A 14,548-nucleotide genomic window follows, 5' to 3' on the forward strand; every position below is an offset into this window, starting at 1 on the left:
TCCACGGTACGGCTCCCCTCACGGTAAGCCCGTGTCTTTCCCTGGCAGTCGTTCTCTGCCATCTCTGTTGTGTAGTCGTCTCACCCCAGGCAGGTTGAGTCTACCGCAGGGACTTCCACATGTAGCACTGCCCTGGGCCAGTCCATATGTGTATTCCACATGATACCTCCTATGCGCAGGATGTGGAACACTTTCCCAGTGTTATCCAATGTAACACTGTATGGAACAGCAGTGGCGGACACCTCTGCCTAGCCGCTGTCCTATCTTCTGCCCCAGCTGGTGTGGGGGGACTTGCCGGCTTCCGCAGGGCACTGGAGGGGGTCAGCAATAGTGGCGTTTTCCATACGGATCCCAATTCGTCAGTCACCAATGACGTAACGTAGAACGTGACTGACTGAAAGGGAACGTCTCAGTTACTTGTGTAACCCTCGTTCCCTGAAGGAGGGAACGGAGACGTTACATTCCGTCGCCACAGTTGCTGTACCACAGCTGTACGGCCGGGGCGCGTAGTCTCGGCTCCTCAGCGAAAAACTGATCTGCATTTGCACACGCTCTCCTTTTATACCTGCGCTGCGGGGCGGGGTGCGCGTGGCGAAACACGCACGCCAACTGTCATTAGCTTGTTTAGTTTACACTCGAAGGTGATTGGGCTCTCGGGCGAGATCCCAATTCGTCAGTCATGACTAATGTAACGTCTCCGTTCCCTCCTTCAGGGAACGAGGGTTACACAATTAACCGAGACGTTTTTTCCCCTCTCCAGTTCTACTAGGAAATAATATTGTAAAGATTAAATATTTGCTTGTTTAAGTCTAAAGGTCACTTGAAATCATTCAGTTTCTTTAAGAACTACCTTTATACAAAAACACTACCTGTGGAGTCAGTAGCCTTCGGATTTGGTAACAGAAAAAAAAGTGTTAGCTTTATGCCGAATTATCTTGATATGTATATCTTGAAATCACCCTAGTGAAAAATAAATTTATTTGAAATACATTTATTTCATGCTAAGTATATTACAAATACATTTACATATTTATGTACTTAATAAAAATACCCTGCAATTGTACTTTTAGTTTACTAAACTGGTATACTTAAAGTCTGCAAAATTGGAACAGCTAATTTTGTACTTAATGCACTTTAATTGTGTGGAAGTAGTGCTGAAGTCCAGCTAAAGATATACTGAAGTATATTTGATTGTGCTAAAGTGGAAACATTGCAAGTATAATTCAGGTACACTTTAAATATCTTGCATCTTTTTTTTAATGCCCAGGGTGTCCTGACATTGTTGTACAAAAAGTTGTTTTAGTCTAGCTTTGATACACTCTAACCACTACAATCTCTTTAATATTATGTGCTGGAACAGTGAAGAAGGCCCTGGAACCAGTAAAGCTGAACGGATGGGGGACACCTGAGGTGAACAGTGAAACCATGCAGACCAGTGAACCCTGGGTGTTTGCCGGAGGAGACATCGCCGGGTTGGCCAACACTACCGTGGAGTCTGTCAACGATGGCAAACAAGCTTCCTGGCACATCCACAAGTACATCCAGGTGGGCTCTCCACTCAATAAGCCAATCCATCTCATTCTGCATTTGGATGTCTTACACAACATACTTAGTGTTTGGCCACAGTTGTGTAGCTTTGAGAGCCTGCTTCACATTATGTGTTAGTGCCAGCAATTTTCAGCATTAGTGTAGCACTCAAAGTTTTCGCTCACAGTTTTTATAGTGAGGGCATTATTCCACAGGGACTTTTTTTCTCAGGGTGACATCTTGAGTGCTTTTTGGCTTCGAAACTCAAACAGTAGAAGTTTCTTCCTTGATTTTCCTTGCAGAAGACTATTTTCTGTGATTTTGCACACAGACCTAAGCGGCAGCATAAAGAGAAGGTTCATGCAGAGGTTAATCGCTAATGTAACTGTGGCCAGAGGAAGTCACGCTGAAGTGTTTGTTTGGCAAATCCATTTCCCCCCCAAAACCATTCTGTAATTTTGGACTACAGAGAAAGAGCTGTACAAATATTTGCTAATGGGTTCAGCGGTTCAAGATCACGTAAATGATTGGAAGATAAGATCACATTTTATTGTGGGTGTTGTGTTTAAATTTTGGTTATTGGGCTTTGTGTATGGATTTTCAGTGGGATGAGATGTTCTCTTGAGCAGTGTGCTTATTTTTCTTCCTTTTTAGCTTGCAAATTTTTTTTCTGTGCTAGTAGGGGAGACCAGAAGCAGTTGTAACACAATACATTTCCTGAGTCACAAACAGAGTGATGACACTTACTCAGCACAGAGTGATGACACTTACTCAGCACAGCTCAGTACAGTCTCTCTTTCTGCCTGAGAAACAAAGGGCCATCGTTTCAATTTCTGAGAAATTGTCAGCACAAAATATTTTAGTGGTGTGAAAGTTTTTTTTTGGCTAAGTTTATTTTTGTGTGTAGTGTGTAAACATTTAAATTAATTGCAAATTTTAACACTTTAACTCAGTGTTGCTTCAGTGTCTAATTTTCTTTCAGGGTCATGTGTAACAGATTATGAAACATAAATTATTTGACTTTAATAATAAATAAATAATATTTTTTTATAATTGTATGTGAATGCATACATGTAAGTTCATTAAGGAGCTTTATTATATAAAAGATTAAAGATTATACACTCACCGGCCACTTTGTTAGGTACACTTTGCTAGTACTGGGTTTGGCTCTCTTTTGCCTTCAGGACTGCCTTAATATTTCATATCATATATTCAACAAGGTGCTGGAAACATTCCTAAGAGATTTTGGTTCATATTGACATGATAGCATCATACAGTTGCTGCAGATTTGTCAGCTGCACTTCCATAATGCAAATCTCCCATATTCCAAATTTGCTCTATTGGATTGGGATCTGGTGAGTGTGGAGGCTATTTGAGTATAGTGAACTCACTCAGTACGTTTACATGGACAACAATACTCGATTAAGTATTGTCGATTTTAATACGAGTAAGACAATACTCTGATTAAGAATCTACCATGTAAACAGAGATTTTTGATTACCTTAATCCGGCTAAAGTCATAATCGAAGTAAACACTAATCGAATTAAGACATGTGGAGTATTCCTATTTTAGTCGCGTTATTGAAGTGCAGTAAAGACATGTACACACCTTAATCAAATTATTACCGTTGTGTAGGACTTTTCGCAGCATTTTGCAACAAGATACACACACGGCAGTGGTCAACCGTTTGACGGCAAACAAAAGAATGGCTTCATCAACGCCGTCATCTGTTTGCACGTATAGCATGACAAATAATTAACTGCACTTGAAGCTTTCAGTAAATTAAAAATGAAACACCCAAAACTGTATATGGCATCATAACCAAGAAGAACTATATGTTTATACGTGAAATTCCGGAGGGCACATCGGATGGTGTCACGTGGTGACGTAATGACGTGTGCCATTAATCGAGTGGCCAGAGGAAGTCACGCTGAAGTGTTTGTTTGGCAAATCCATTTCCCCCCCAAAACCATTCTGTAATTTTGGACTACAGAGAAAGAGCTGTACAAATATTTGCTAATGGGTTCAGCGGTTCAAGATCACGTAAATGATTGGAAGATAAGATCACATTTTATTGTGGGTGTTGTGTTTAAATTTTGGTTATTGGGCTTTGTGTATGGATTTTCAGTGGGATGAGATGTTCTCTTGAGCAGTGTGCTTATTTTTCTTCCTTTTTAGCTTGCAAATTTTTTTTCTGTGCTAGTAGGGGAGACCAGAAGCAGTTGTAACACAATACATTTCCTGAGTCACAAACAGAGTGATGACACTTACTCAGCACAGAGTGATGACACTTACTCAGCACAGAGTGATGACACTTACTCAGCACAGAGTGATGACACTTACTCAGCACAGAGTGATGACACTTACTCAGCACAGAGTGATGACACTTACTCAGCACAGCTCAGTACAGTCTCTCTTTCTGCCTGAGAAACAAAGGGCCATCGTTTCAATTTCTGAGAAATTGTCAGCACAAAATATTTTAGTGGTGTGAAAGTTTTTTTTTGGCTAAGTTTATTTTTGTGTGTAGTGTGTAAACATTTAAATTAATTGCAAATTTTAACACTTTAACTCAGTGTTGCTTCAGTGTCTAATTTTCTTTCAGGGTCATGTGTAACAGATTATGAAACATAAATTATTTGACTTTAATAATAAATAAATAATATTTTTTTATAATTGTATGTGAATGCATACATGTAAGTTCATTAAGGAGCTTTATTATATAAAAGATTAAAGATTATACACTCACCGGCCACTTTGTTAGGTACACTTTGCTAGTACTGGGTTTGGCTCTCTTTTGCCTTCAGGACTGCCTTAATATTTCATATCATATATTCAACAAGGTGCTGGAAACATTCCTAAGAGATTTTGGTTCATATTGACATGATAGCATCATACAGTTGCTGCAGATTTGTCAGCTGCACTTCCATAATGCAAATCTCCCATATTCCAAATTTGCTCTATTGGATTGGGATCTGGTGAGTGTGGAGGCTATTTGAGTATAGTGAACTCACTCAGTACGTTTACATGGACAACAATACTCGATTAAGTATTGTCGATTTTAATACGAGTAAGACAATACTCTGATTAAGAATCTACCATGTAAACAGAGATTTTTGATTACCTTAATCCGGCTAAAGTCATAATCGAAGTAAACACTAATCGAATTAAGACATGTGGAGTATTCCTATTTTAGTCGCGTTATTGAAGTGCAGTAAAGACATGTACACACCTTAATCAAATTATTACCGTTGTGTAGGACTTTTCGCAGCATTTTGCAACAAGATACACACACGGCAGTGGTCAACCGTTTGACGGCAAACAAAAGAATGGCTTCATCAACGCCGTCATCTGTTTGCACGTATAGCATGACAAATAATTAACTGCACTTGAAGCTTTCAGTAAATTAAAAATGAAACACCCAAAACTGTATATGGCATCATAACGAAGAAGAACTATATGTTTATACGTGAAATTCCGGAGGGCACATCGGATGGTGTCACGTGGTGACGTAATGACGTGTGCCATTAATCGAACTATGTACTATAACATGTAAAACGGTAACATGAAAGGAATATTCTAAAAGCAACTCATGTAAAAACCTTAATCGTAATATTGTCTTATTCAGAATAAGGTACATAATTAGATTATTGATGTCCATGTAAACATAGTCATTGTCATGTTCAAGAAACCAGGTCGAGGTGATTTGAGCTTTGTGACATGGCATGTTATCCTGAAGTAGCCACTGTGGTCATAAAGGAACGGACATGGTCGGCAACAATACTCAGGTAGGCTGTGGTGTCTAAACGATGCTCAGTTGGTACTAAGTGTGCCAAGTAATATGCCCCACACCATTACACCACCAGCCTGAACCATTGATACAAGGCAGGATGGATCCATGCTTTCATGTTGTGTACGTCAGATTCTGACCGCACCATCTGAATGTTGCAACAGAAATCGAGAGTCATCAGACCAGGCTACCATTTTCCAGTCTTCTATTGTTCAGTTTGGTGAGCCTGTGCGATTGTAGGCTTGGTTTCCTGTTGTTAGCTGACAGGAGTGCTTCTTTGCATTCCTCATTTATAACAAGAGGTTATTTGAGTTGCTGTTGCCTTTCTATCAGCTCAAACCAGTCTGCCCATTCTCCTCTGACTTCTGGCATCAACAAGGCATTTTGCCCACAGAACTGCCACTCACTGTATATTTTCTCTTTTCTGGACTATTCTCTGTAAACCCTAGAGATGGTTGTGCATGAAAATCCCAGTAGATTATCAGTTTCTGAAATACTCAAACCAGCCTGTCTGGCACCAACAACCATGCCTTGTTCAAAGTCACATAACTTATTTCTTAACCCATACTGATGCTCAGTTTAAACTTCAGCAGATCGTCTTGACCATGTCATTTGTGTGTGTGTGTTTATTTTTTTTATCTGTGATGGCAATGCAGGCACATGAAGTAATGGTTTATACGTGTGTGTTTTCTCTGCAGTCCCTTCATGGTAACACAGTAAGCACCACTCCCAAACTGCCCTTGTTTCACTGCGCCATCGATACAGTGGACATCAGCGTGGAGATGTGCGGGATTAAGTTTCCTAACCCGTTTGGGCTGGCCAGCGCTCCACCCACAACCAGTGCAGCCATGATCCGCAGAGCCTTCGAGCAGGGCTGGGGCTTTGCCCTCACCAAGACCTTTGGCCTGGACAAGGTATATTTACAGAACACAGAAAAAAATCAACATGCAGTACGCCATAGGCTCCACATGCACTCGTGCTAGGATTTGGGTGGTGTGTTTGTGTGGGAAGCGCACACTGCATTGCAAAGTATCAGCGGAGCAAAGTCTTTCGTGCAACATCACAGAAACTGAAACCTTGGCAAAAATCCCCAAAAGGTCATAAGCATATGAAAGCACCAGCACTGGGCACTGAGACCACTTTGTTCAGTTAATTGTACTGCGGATTCGCTTACAAACAAGGCACAAGTCGACGCAGGATTTTCAGAAAGATTGAAATTAAAAGATGATGCTGTGCCGACTATATTGAATCCGATGTCGCACCACACAAGTTTGAGTAACTGTTTCCATTACGTGGTCACTATTGCTTTGTCTGTTATTATAAATCGTATGATAATCACTGAGTATTTATGTGTTTTTAACCTAAAACATAGCAGTGTCCATCTAGGAAGGATGTAGGCTGTCAAACATACGAAACTATTAGCCAATCATAGAAGTGGGCGTTTACTTCCAAATCTACAATCCGCCACGCCTATTCAAACAGAGCATTCAGATGAGGGAGGTTAAAAACAGGCCAAAAATAGCCGATTACTTATAAATTAGGAAGTCTTTTGATGTAAAAATCTTGATAACATTATAAGTAGACCTCAGAGAAAATAAAAAACAAAGGCAGTTCATGACCAATGTCAACAACAAACCCCAGCTAATAATTCTTCTAATTTTACGCTGCAGTAGCAACATGAAGCCATATTTCGGTAAACATAACTCATATTGCTCTCCACGTGCTAGAATAACTGCACTGAAACACTCTCTCCCTTTTATTCTCTCTTGCAGGTATGTTAAAGAAAACACCTCAGTGTCAACATGTTCTCCGTGTCTCCGCTCAGTGCTGTCATTAGAACATAGGGGACTTCTTTTTAATATCCTGTTCTCCTGAGCCGCGCTAAGTGTCGTCCGTCGAGGCCGTGCTGCATCAATAGCGTTCGGAAAGCCCTGCGATTGTCAAGCTGGATATGAAAATAGCCTGTGTATATGTGCGCCGAATAGCTAACTGGGTGTGAGTACATTGTGTTCTTTCTAGTCCACTCTCAAAGCTATTTGACTCATTGATCTAATCTACTTGGAAGATATTGACACGTAAGGTTTCATAAAACATGTAATCCAGTGGCTACAGTTTATTCACACAAGCAGTGTTTGAGACTGACAACCGCATTTATCAACATGCTTGACTCAAAAAAATTAATGCGTTCATTCATTGATGGACAACTCTCAAATGCTGCATTCACACAGTCAGTGTTTGGGATTGACAACCGTATTTACTAACAGGCTTTACTCTCTAAAACTGCATTCACACAGTTTTTTTAATTGACAATTGTATTTATTAACAGGTTTCACTCTAAAATTCTGCATTCACAGACAAGATGAAGCCATTTTTCGGTAAACATAACTCATATTGCTCTCCACGTGCTAGAATAACTGCACTGAAACACTCTCTTCCTTTTATTCTCTCTTGCAGGTAGGTTAAAGAAAACACCTCAGTGTCAACATGTTCTCCGTGTCTCCGCTCAGTGCTGTCATTAGAACATAGGGGACTTTTTTTTAATATCCTGTTCTCCTGAGCCGCGCTAAGTGTCGTCCGTCGAGGCCGTGCTGCATCAATAGCGTTCGGAAAGCCCTGCGATTGTCAAGCTGGATATGAAAATAGCCTGTGTATATGTGCGCCGAATAGCTAATTTACCTAGTGCTAACAGGGGCACCCAGCAAGCAGGCGGCACTTTCATTAATTATAATTAATGAGATGCATTGCATATGTAAATGTTTTATTTTTCCCTTCTGTCTCAAGATGCAAGTCCCTCGGGAATTGGCTCCACAATGGCTTGGATCGGGCCCCAGAAACGGTTTTGCATGACAGTTAGTGGCACTTCTCTGTTATTCCTCGTCTCTGATGATCTAATAGTCCATTGGTCCTCAGATCCACATGAGGAAGTCATGTGGTCAGATCTTAGTCATCAAGACTTGATGGGTGCCGAGATCTTAGATGGATCAGAACCTCCAGGCCCAATTAGCCTTTTAAGTCGTCTCTGTGTGAGAGACTTCGCACAGTGTCACGCTTTTCGTCTATGGTGCCATCGCAGGCAGGCAGCCAGGAAGTGGCATGTCAGAGCGCCGGAGGGCTAAGGGGCCATCACTCAGTCAGCGCTGCGCTAATTGTACATGAGAATGAATGATGGCTGCTATTGTTCTTTTATGCAAGGTTGATTGCCTATTACTCGTGTTCTTGAGCTCACACGAGCGGTATCCTGAGCCGACGGATCAGCTGGTTGGAGATGATGTTAATGCCAGCTGATTTTTGATGGAGTTCATTATGCCCCTACAGAGTCATGACTAATTGCACAGTGCTTTGTCCAATTAAGTTAGCGTTTATAATGGTGGGTGTGAGTACATTGTGTTCTTTCTAGTCCACTTTCTAAAAAAATTAATGCGTTCATTCATTGATGGACAACTCTCAAATGCTGCATTCACACAGTCAGTGTTTGGGATTGACAACCGTATTTACTAACAGGCTTTACTCTCTAAAACTGCATTCACACAGTTTTTTTAATTGACAATTGTATTTATTAACAGGTTTCACTCTAAAATTCTGCATTCACAGTCAGTATTTGGGATTGAAAACCATATTTACTAACAGGTTTGACTCTCAAATGCTGCATTCACAGTCAGTATTTGGGATTGAAAACCGTACTTACTAACAGGTTTCACTCTCAAATGCTGCGTTCACAGTCAGTATTTGGTATTGAAAACTGTACTATCTAACAGGTTTCACTCTCAAATGCTGCATTCCCGATCAGAATTTGGGATTGGAAACCGTATTTACTAACAGGTTTTGCTCTCAAAAGCTGCATTCACACAGTGTTTAGAATTGAAAATATTATTTAATAACAGGTTTCACTCAAAAGCTGCATTCACACAGTCAGTGTCTGGGTTTGTAAACCATATTTACTAACAGGTTTCACTCTCAAGAGCTGCGTTCCCACAATGTCCTGAATTGACATTCTGATTTATTAACAGGTTTCACTCTCAAATGCTATGTTCACAGTCAGTATTTGGGATTGAGAACTGTATTTAATAACAGGTTTCACTCTCAAGAGCTGCATTCACACTAGGGCTGGGTATCGAGTTCGATACTTTTTAGGCACCGACCGAAATGCCTCGATACCATCGAGTTTCGAAAAACGTCTCGTCGTTCAGTACCAAATTTCGATACCTAAGGGGTTCATCTCATCAGCGTCAGTGAGCCAAAAAGCCTGCAGCACTAGCCGGTGTGTTCGACTAGAAGAGGTGCGGATCATGGAAGAGAGAACACAGGCAGACAGCGCTGGAAGTTGCTAATGCTCATCAGTAAATCTGTGGAAAATAAATAGAAATTATGATTCTGTCTGAGCTATGCGTTTTAAAACGAACACGCACTAGTGTAAATGTAGCCTAACAGATGTGTAAACTGAAGACTATTTGAGCTTTATTAAAACTATTTGCACTGATTTATTGTGTTGGTTACATTTTGTTCCTTTGTGCAGTGGCTCAAGTTTTTTTTTTTTTTAGATAATGTAATCTTGTTAAAATTGATTTCATAAAATTGGTATCGAAAAAAGTATAGTTCAGGAACGGTATCGAAGTCAAGGTATCTGTATCGATATCGAATTTTTTTTAACGATACCCATTTCACACAGTGTTTGGGACTGACAACCATATTTAATTTTACTCTTAAATGTTACATCCCCACAGTATTTGAGATTGACAGTCATATTTATTAACATATTTTACTCTCAAATGCTGCATTCCTACAGTGTTTGGGATTGACAGCTGTATTTATTAACAGGTTTTACTCTTCAAAGCTGTGTTCACAGTCAGTATTTGGGATTGAGAACTTTATTTACTAAAAACTTTGAATACCGTCTGTATGAGTGAATAACCAAAGTAAACCTGCACTTGTATTTTCATAATAGTTGTGGACTGTAAGCACAGTGAGTAAATATTAAAGATGGTGACTGATCAAATCAAGAAGGACTAATTACAATTCACACTTTGCTTAATAGTTTATGGTTTCCATAATTTCTCCTGAATTATGGAACACTAAAACCATATAAGTCTGGCCAGGCCAAGAGACCATTAAGGACCTGCGTTTTAAGACTAGTTTAAACTTTTTTTTCCCAGCAGGGCAACCACACAATATGTCTATTTTCTGGCATTTTCATAACCTGAGAGTATTTGACAGCCCTAACATTAGTGACTGACAGCAAAGAACAACCCACAACTCATGACATACCTACAGTATATGTCAATAACATCACCGGCACCTAGTTGTTCACTGTGGTTCTGTTTATACAACAAATATATAACTTAATCTAAAAATTCAGGCAATATTTTAAAGGCTGTCAGTTTGGTTATAGAATGCCGTTATCAGTCTCTTTCATAGCCAAATGTTGTGTGAGCATAACCATATTTAGCAATCCAACCAGGACTGACAACTATGGTCTGTTGCTGTGTAAACATAGCTATTATGACATATACTTGTCTGACATATGGCCATTATTGAGGTCAGGTACTGACATTGCATGATGGGGTAATTGTGCCTGGAACTTGTTCCAATTTATCTCAAAGGTGTTTAGTAGGGTTCAGCTGCGTGCTTTGAGCAGGTTTGTCATTATTTTTTTTTCCACACCAGAGTCATTAAAACATTTCTTTATGGCGCTGCTGCAACCAAATTGAAAGCACACATTTCTCTAGAATTGTATGCTGCACGATTAAGTTTTTCCTGGAACATACAAACCTGTTTTGAGTTAGTTAGTAGTATAGTTAGAGCTTGAAGAGAGTACAGTATGTCTGTATTGCCAATCCATAGAAAACATTCTTGACAGGCTCTAACCCCAATAGGAGCACCAGGTATTGTTGCAGGGTTAGGTAGGACATCTGTGCTCTCTCTTCCATTTCCTCTCTGCTAAGGCCCTTAAAAAAACAGGCAGTCTACTCAGTCCCTCACGCCCATGTGGGCCAGCCAGAGCAGGTAGGAAATCAATGGTGGCTGGGGACAGACGGCTGCCGTCCCTCAATTAATGCCAATTTGTTATGTGCACGTATCTCTCCAGGGAGACACGGTGTGGGCAGAACTTTCCCACACTGATTCAGGCACCTTGAGTACACAACTCTAGAGAGAGCTAGATAAAAAGTGTTCCCAGAGGTGAATTTAGATGGCTTTACATTCGTAGATGTTTGCATGAATATGAATGATTGCAATGAATTATTCAGATGTCTTGGCATGTTTTTTGACTCTGTACTTTTATTAACATACACTGGATTGTAAGTTCCTGCCACTGGGCTATAAGGGTTTCTTTGTATAGGATTATAAATCTTGGTGATGTTCTACATTTAACTACGTGGCATTTTCATAACTGGATGTGGAAATGTTTAAAGGTTTTCTTATTTCATTTCATGCAGTACCTGGGAACTGAACACATGTTGTTGCTGTTGCTAGGCTATGATACACTACCATTCAAATGTGTGGTTTAAAGTGCCCCTATTATAGATTTTTGAAAATTGCCTTTCATGCAGTGTGTAACACAGTGAATGTGTGAAGTGAATGAAAACATCCTGCAAAGTTTTAAATCTGAAAGTGCACCATGTATGAAGTTATTGTCTCTCAAAAGCGACTCTGAATCATTGAAACGAGTCGTTTTTAAAACGAATCCCAAGCCGTTTCATGTTGACGTCAACATGAAACATTAGCATATTGCCCGCCCACTTGTTGGTCTTTTCGCATTGGTCTGAATGAAAATGCAAATTCATTATTTGCCACTAGGTGCCACTTTTGGAGCGGTAAAATATCGGTTTTCCCGGTAACGCTGAACACAAAGCAGCACTGTGCTTACAAAGGCTGCTTTATGAGGCATTATGAAATGAAAATGAGACCAATTGGACCAATCACCACAGATTAGCATCATGCAAAGGAGGGGTTTGGGAAAATGAATCGTTAAACAAATCGTTTGGGAGTCATTGAGCAAATAAGGTAAAAATAAATGCATATTATAAGACAATGAAAGTGTTTTTTGACATTGCATGCATGTCAACCTGTTGTTGGGAACTCCCAAAACCAAAATATGAACCTTTCATTACCCATAATAGGGGCACCTTAAGTAAGAAAAAAATACATATATATATAAATATATATAAATATAAATATATATATAATTTATATATTTATATATAAATATATATATATATATATACAGGTGCATCTCAATAAATTAGAATGTCATGGAAAAGTTCATTTATTTCAGTAGTTCAACTCAAATTGTGAAACTCGTGTATTAAATAAATTCAATGCACACAGACTGAAGTAGTTTGGTTCTTTTAATTGTGATGATTTTGGCTCACATTTAACAAAAACCCACCAATTCACTATCTCAACAAATTAGAATACTTCATAAGACCAATAAAAAAACATTTTTAGTGAATTGTTGGCCTTCTGGAAAGTATGTTCATTTACTGTACATGTACTCAATACTTGGTAGGGGCTCCTTTTGCTTTAATTACTGCCTCAATTCGGTGTGGCGTGAGGTTGATCAGTTTGTGGCACTGCTGATGTGGTATGGAAGCCCAGGTTTCTTTGACAGTGGCCTTCAGCTCATCTGCAGTTTTTGGACTCTTGTTTCTCATTTTCCTCTTGACAATACCCCATAGATTCTCTATGGGGTTCAGGTCTGGTGAGTTTGCTGGCCAGTCAAGCACACCAACACCATGGTCATTTAACCAACTTTTGGTGCTTTTGGCAGTGTGGACAGGTGCCAAATCCTGCTGGAAAATGAAATCAGCATATTCAAAAAGCTGGTCAGCAGAAGGAAACATGAAGTTAGCCCAGGTACGACGCTTCTGACGTTGGCTGTGGTTCAGGAGTGGTTTAACAAGAGGAATACGACAACTGTAGCCAAATTCCTTCACATGTCTGTGTGTGGTGGCTCTTGATGCCTTGACCCCAGCCTCAGTCCATTCCTTGTGAAGTTCACTCAAATTCTTGAATCGATTTTGCTTGACAATCCTCATAAGGCTGCGGTTCTCTCGGTTGGTTGTGCATCTTTTTCTTCCACACTTTTTCCTTCCACTCAACTTTCTGTTAACATGCTTGGATACAGCACTCTGTGAACAGCCAGCTTCTTTGGCAATGAATGTTTGTGGCTTACCCTCCTTGTGAAGGGTTTCAATGATTGTCTTCTGGACAACTGTCAGATCAGCAGTCTTCCCCATAATTGTGTAGCCTAGTGAACCAAACTGAGAGACCATTTTGAAGGCTCAGGAAACCTTTGCAGGTGTTTTGAGTTGATTAGCTGATTGGCATGTCACCATATTCTAATTTGTTGAGATAGTGAATTGGTGGGTTTTTGTTAAATGTGGGCCAAAATCATCACAATTAAAAGAACCAAAGACTTAAACTACTTCAGTCTGTGTGCATTGAATTTATTTAATACACGAGTTTCACAATTTGAGTTGAATTAATTAAATAAATGAACTTTTCCACGACATTCTAATTTATTGAGATGCACCTTTATGAATACTTTTTTTCAGCAAGGGTGCATTAAGTTGAACCTTTTGAACCTTCTATTCATCAAAGAATCCTGAAAAAATATATTGCGATTTCCACAAAAATATTCAGCACCATAACACCATTACTGATAATTGAGCACCAATAATAACTGATAAGCAAATCAGAATATTAGAATGATTTCTGATGGATCATGTGACACTGAAGACTGGAGTAATGGATGCTGAAACTTCAGCTTTGCCCTCACAGCAATAAATCACATTATATTTTCAAATTATATATTTAAACAGAAAACAGTTAATTTAAATGTAATAATATTTCACAATATTGCTGTTTTATACATCAAAATATTTTTCATTAAAAAATGCAACTTTGGTAAGCATAAGAGACTTCTTTCAAAAACATAAAAAAATGTTAATTATTCCAACCTTTTGACTGCTAGTGTATATTAAATTAGCAAATTAAAGATCAACAAAGCAACTTCATTTAGAGGTGCCACATGCAAGTTCAAACTGAGCTTGTTTCATTTTTTGTTCCCTTCCCCCCCGTTTTACCTACTGTTTCCTGTCTTTTCTTTGAACATCACTATTTAAAGGCAAAAGGCAAAAATCCTTCACACTAGACTGTGATATTTGTACACGAAGAAAGAATGACAACATAAAACAAAAGGGAGAATGTATCTAGAGGGCTTTTTTTATTCGTTA

The 14,548-nt window shown here is 39.4% G+C and overlaps 1 protein-coding gene across 4 annotated transcripts in view; it reads left to right on the forward strand.

Annotated features, from left to right (window-relative positions):
* The window catches only part of dpydb (dihydropyrimidine dehydrogenase b), a 168,681-nt gene that overhangs the window by 81,915 nt on the left and 72,218 nt on the right, over positions 1-14,548 (forward strand). For all 4 annotated transcript variants that reach the window (XM_016284786.1, XM_016284785.1, XM_016284783.1 and 1 more), the window contains 2 exons: positions 1,361-1,545; positions 6,014-6,229. In XM_016284786.1, coding sequence (XP_016140272.1) covers positions 1,361-1,545; positions 6,014-6,229 — 401 coding nt within the window. The remainder of the gene's footprint in view (positions 1-1,360; positions 1,546-6,013; positions 6,230-14,548) is intronic.

Source organism: Sinocyclocheilus grahami, unplaced genomic scaffold (genome assembly GCF_001515645.1).
Source record: "Sinocyclocheilus grahami isolate Dianchi unplaced genomic scaffold, SAMN03320097.WGS_v1.1 scaffold188.1, whole genome shotgun sequence".
NCBI classification, from domain to species: Eukaryota; Metazoa; Chordata; class Actinopteri; order Cypriniformes; family Cyprinidae; genus Sinocyclocheilus; species Sinocyclocheilus grahami.